This window comes from Octopus bimaculoides, chromosome 1 (assembly GCF_001194135.2).
Source record: "Octopus bimaculoides isolate UCB-OBI-ISO-001 chromosome 1, ASM119413v2, whole genome shotgun sequence".
Taxonomy (NCBI): domain Eukaryota; kingdom Metazoa; phylum Mollusca; class Cephalopoda; order Octopoda; family Octopodidae; genus Octopus; species Octopus bimaculoides.
In genome coordinates, this window is record NC_068981.1 from 181,255,668 (window position 1) to 181,261,659 (window position 5,992).

Sequence of the window (5,992 nt, forward strand, 5' to 3'; positions counted from 1 at the left end):
TATATATATATATATATATATATATATATATATATATATATGTGTGTGTGTGTATATGTTTGTCCCCCCAACATCGTTTGACAACCGATGTTGGTGTGTTTACGTCCCCGTAACTTAGCGGTTCGGCAAAAGAGAACCAATAGAATAAGTACTAGGCTTCCAAAGAATAAGTCCTGGGGTCGATTTGCTCGACTAAAGGCGGTGCTCCAGCATGGCCGCAGTCAAATGACTGAAACAAGTAAAAGAGTAAATGGCTTTTCAAATTTTTAATTCTTCTTGAACCATGAAACTCATAAGGTCAGTTACCTGGTCTTCATGATGCCATGTAAAAAGCACCGCTGCTGTGCCATGTGAAAAACACTGGTGCCATGTTAAAAGTACACTCCGTAAAGTGGTTGGCATAGAAAATCTAGCTCATTTTAGCATGGAAAAGTGGATATGATGATGATTTGCTCCTGTGGCACAGGCATTGAAGTTGTTGTTCAGTTAGAAAAGGAATGCAATTTAAATGAAAACACATATCTGAACATGATCGATGCTAGGGCCGCCTAACTGGCTCCAGTGCCGGTAGCATGTAAAAAGCACCATCTAAAAGTGAACGATGCCAGTGTCCCCTGACTGGCTCCTGTGCTGGTGGCACGTAAAAAGCACTATCTGAACACGAACAATGCCAGGGTTGCCTGACTGGCTCATGTGCTGGTGACACGTAAAAAGCACCCACTACACACTCACAGTGGTTGGTGTTAGGAAGGGTATCCAGCTGTAGAAACATTGCCAGATCAGATTGGAGCCTGGTGCAGCCACTGGCTTTCCAGACCTCAGTCAAACTGTCCAACCCATGCCAGCATGGAAAACGGACGTTAAACGATGATGATGATGATGATGACATGTATGTTTGAACAAAGCTAAGATTCTGCAATGTAAGAAGTGGATAATTAGAGGAAAGGAGAGTATTTATTGACCTTCAACAGACACACACACAAAAAAAGCAATACTTTAAAACATAGACGTTTTCTTTAGTTCTTAGCAGGATGAATCTATTCAAGATTGAGCTTTTCACGAAAGAAATCTCACTTATGTAAACCACTTACGACTTGGTACAAAGCAGGAGGAATTTCTTTAACATTTTCCTCTTTTATTCCCATTCCTTTCAGTACTTGCCAATTCATCATCATTTAACATTTTCCATGCTGGGATGGGTTGGATGATTGACAGAAGCTGGCCAGCTGGTTCCAATTTGTCTACTTTAGCATGGTTTCTATGGATGGGGGCCCTTCTTAATGCCAATCATTTTACAGAGTGAAGGGGATGCTTTTTATGTGGCACCAGCACCGGTGCATTTTACATGGCACAGGTGCTTTTTATGTGACATTGAAATGGGTGCTTTTTACGTGACGCATTACAGGGCTATTTCTGCATCATTAATTTCTTTTGTCTAATTTTAGTGTAATAACCAATGCAGTTTAGAAATTTCATTTCTCTTCAGAAAATAAATTTCTAACGACATGCTAAATTTTTACTTGTTTCATTCATCAGACTGCTGCCATGTTGGGGCTCCACCTTGAAGAGTTTAGTTGAACAAATCAACCCCAGTATTTATTTTTAAATCTGGTACTTATTCTACCAGTCCCTTTTGCTGAACCTGTAACTAACAGGGACATAAACAAATCAACGCAGGTTGTCAAGTGGTGGTGGTGGTGGGGGGGTCAAACACAAAGATACATACACACCAGATTCACTCACAAGGTATATGTTGGCCAGGGACTTGAGTAGAAGACACTTGTCCAAGGTGCTATGCAAAGGGACTGCACCCAAAGCATGTGATTGGAAAGGGGGCTTCTTAGCAACATTGGCATGCCTGTGCCTGTAATAGCAAGACAATATTAAAACAAAACTATCAAAAATTTAGATACTTACCTGTGAAATTTTTTGAAGAATTTTTGGGCTTGATCACCAGTCCTGAATCGTATTAAAGCTTTGCGCTGGCTTTTCAGCAGTTGTAATGACTGAAAAAAATGCAAAAGACATCTCAGTTTGTCGCTTAGCTAATTTGTAAGCAACCCCATAAGCTCAAATTACTTGTATCTTACTCTATGCAAGTGTGTGTGCGTATCCTGAAGCAGACATCCACTAACAAACACCTATCATGGATACACATTTCCCAATGCTCCAATTTTATTAAAATTTCTATGTAATTTTCAAATATGGAACAAACACTGCTTAAGATACTATAATTTTTTTTCTTTTTTCTGAGAGTACATTTTTAATTGAATTTGAACTCTTTAGTAATAAAATACTGGAGGTATGAAATTGTGAAAGTAAAAGCAAGCATAAATATGCATGTGTACCATATTCAAGGATTCAAAATTTTATTGGAGAAAGAAAAAAAAAACTGGAAGTTTACTTCTGATAAATGTAAAAAGATATCAAAACAAACAAACAAAATACATGTCATGTGGTTGAAAATAATCTATAAATGTTAACCCAAAGCTCATATTGCTTCATAAAGGACAGTGTTCATGGACTTCACAGATCCTCCAATATCAGTAAGATAGACACATTTTGCTAAAACCATTGTAAATTGATGACTGCAGGAAAGACATGCAAGATAGAAATTTCAGAGTTCTATTTCTGGGAAGGAAGGTTTGAGTGTAGCAATTAGATGCCAGTGTGTGCATTGGACAAGAATACAAGTAAAGGATGCAGTAAGTTAATGTAGAAAGCAGAGAGATGCAAAAGATTTAGTTTCTGCATGGTGAAATCACTGAGAAGGATGACCTTTGAGAAGGATGAAGAAGGATAGATGCCCTCAATATAGGAAGAGATATCGTCGTAAAGTTGTTGGTAGTTTGAGGAATATCGAGAATGGTCAAGGAAACATATATTTAGAGAAGTGTGGGAGAGAGATAAGTGGCAGAGAGAATAGGCAGACATGACCTTTTTTCTTGTGAAGTCTGAGTAAAGAGTGTATTTTGGGGAGCAGAAATGGACAATAAATAGAGATTGAGAGATTCTGAGTCTCTGATAGGAGAAGGAGATGGGATTTGCATTTTTGTAAGAGGTACTTTTGGGGTCAAAGTTGATTCAGAATCCATGAACAATTGAAGAAGGAAAATCAACAAACAGGGCATAGATAATATAGGAAACAGAGTTATTGTCTTTATTTTAAAGTAGAAGGCACGCAAATTGACAAATTAAAAGATCTGCACTAGCTTGAGAGGAACAAATTTAATGTGGTTTGTTAGATAAAGGAGGTAAAAGGAAACTAGATAGAAGTTAGGAAAGAAACTGGTCATGAAAGACACTATCTGATGTATGTAAGGAAATGATACAGTGTCTTTAGATATGTAAACTTAGCAAAGAAATGCTAAGGATGATAATTAAGAATTAAATAGCTAGCCAAATAAACCTGAGATGAGGTTGTTAGAAATTGTATTTTGATTAAGCGTTCAGATGATGCAAATGAAAAAGGTAAAATGTATTGTAGACCTGTTCAACCCACACTACTATGGAAAACTGAATGGTAAATGATGACAAGATATAAAAATTGAATCATCCAACATAGAATAAGTAAAATATTTGAAAGATTATTTCACTTTGTTTAGTTTTAAATAACAAAGATGCAAATGGCAGAGCTGTAAGAGATGGAGAGAAGTAGAGAGAGAATGAAATAGCATAACCCTTTAGCATTCAGATTACTCTGTCCAACGTAATGCTTATTCATTCACATTGTTTTGAATTATTCATGCATTATGTTGTAGCTTTGAGATTTTCAAATGATGAAATGACGCTTGCTTAATTCTAGAAGGACATTGTCGGGTAGGTGTAAGAGGCTGCATCTGGCTAGTTTGAATGTAAAACAGGTAGAATATTTAGGCTGGATATGGCCATTTTGAATACTAATGGGATAAATTGTAAATGAACGGTTACCTCCACATGTCCACAAGACTTTGCCATTTGGTGCATAGTTCTCTCAGTTGTAGAAGAAGAAAGATTGTCAACAGCAATCATGGTAGCTTTCTTAATCTTTTGATTACCATCTCCATCAGTACGCTAAATAAAAAAAATAACATTACATGTAGACATCATCTCATTTAATTTAAAATAGCTTTAAGAAAACAAAGAAACTACAAGGGACAGGTGTTGATGCTTTGCAATTCATGTTTTTTGTGCTATTTTCAACCAAGCTATCACAACAGGTGTTGTCATTCTTTTATTATATCTAGGTCAACATTGCCCAATACATCCTTTGACTGTAGGGTGTGAGTTGAGGGTCATTTGGCTTGCTAGAAATAACAGCCAAATCTTTCTCAAATTACACCCTTCCTTCTTAAATATGGAAAGAACACATTAGACAGTTTAACTTTATGTATGTCACAAAGATAAGAGGTTCATGGCTTCTTTCTTAAGTCAAAATTTACTTCACCTCCTTCCTTGAAATATCTGAAATACCTAGGAAAATCTATCTACCCTTACTTCTTAAAAAGATGTGTCTGTACAGATGAAGCTCCTTGCTTTCATCTATTACCTTCTTATTCTGTTGATAACTAAGACTTTTAGCTCAATACTGGTGGAATGGCTGTGTGGTAAGAAGTTTGCTTCCCAACCACATGGTTTTAGGTTCAGCCCCACTATGTAGCCCGTGGATGCCTTCTACTATAGTCCTGGGCTGACCAAAGCCTTGTGAGTGGATTTGGTAGATGGAAACTGAAAAGAAACCCATCGTATGTATGTAAAGTAGCAATTAAGCTAGTTATAAAAGTGAAATGGCTATCCATGGACAAAGGGGTGGTAGGTTGTGACTCCCTTTCGATGCTCTCCTCACCATAATGGCAGCTCTCGGCAAGTGTTGGCAGGTGGCACACAAAAGCATCCATTACGCTCTCGGAGTGGTTGGCATTAGGAAGGGCATCCAGCCGTAGAAAACCATGCCAAACCAGACTGGTGTCTGGTGTAGCCTTCCAGCATGCCAACCCAGTCAAACTGTCCAACCCATGCCAGCATGGGCAATGGATGTTAAATGATGATGACAATGATATATATATCATCATCATCATCATCATCGTTTAACGTCCGCTTTCCATGCTAGCATGGGTTGGACGATTTGACTGAGGACTGGTGAAACCGGATGGCAACACCAGGCTCCAATCTGATTTGGCAGAGTTTCTACAGCTGGATGCCCTTCCTAACGCCAACCACTCAGAGAGTGTAGTGGGTGCTTTTACGTGTCACCCGCACGAAGGCATATATATATGCATTACTGTCTCCTTATCTTGACATTGTGTGTTTCTTGTGTTACTGTCACACAAGCCATCTTCCGTGAAAACATGTATAGCCATGGGAATATATTACCTTACTTGGAAACAGTTGAAAGTTAGCAGTAGGAAGGGCATCTGACTGTAGAAAATCTGCCACAACAAATTCCATCCTGACCCATACAAGAATGGAAAAGTGGACATTAAAACAATGATCACTGGTTTGCTTTTGACCTTTTCTAACATATTCTGCTGTCACTACTCATCTTCAAATTCACTCAATCATCAGTATTTATTTTCAATCCCCTCTTGTACTGCATTTAGAATATCTATATATATAAAAATGAGAATGTGTGTCTGTCTGTCTGTGTGTGTGTGTGTGTGTGTGTGAATCCCTAAAACTCGAGAACTACGCAACCAATTTCATTCAAATTTTACACATGCCTTACTTAGGGTTCCAGTTGTATTTTAGTCAAAAAAAATTATTAACTTCTTGCAGAGTTCGAGCACACAGCAACATAATATCTCCTCCACTATTTAAGTATTATGTGTCAAAAGTGAAACAAAAACACTCATGTCAAATACTTTCACTTTAAAAATGAAACTATTCCACTAACTGAAACAATCACATTTCGATATTGTAGTGACAGATACTTTCACAGAGAGAGAAAGAGAGAAAGAGAGAGACAGAAATAGAGAGAGAGAGAGATGTATATGTATACATATACATGTATATG

The 5,992-nt window shown here is 37.7% G+C and overlaps 1 protein-coding gene across 2 annotated transcripts in view; it reads right to left on the reverse strand.

Annotated features, from left to right (window-relative positions):
- Positions 1–1,875: 1,875 nt before the first annotated feature.
- Positions 1,876–5,992, reverse strand: part of LOC106873024 (RNA-binding protein 33) — a 54,655-nt gene continuing 50,538 nt past the window's right edge. For both annotated transcript variants that reach the window (XM_052973006.1, XM_014920224.2), the window contains exons 16-17: positions 3,931–4,053; positions 1,876–2,006 (exon numbers count right to left, since the gene is read on the reverse strand). In XM_052973006.1, coding sequence (XP_052828966.1) covers positions 1,914–2,006; positions 3,931–4,053 — 216 coding nt within the window. In that variant the 3' untranslated portion in view covers positions 1,876–1,913. The remainder of the gene's footprint in view (positions 2,007–3,930; positions 4,054–5,992) is intronic.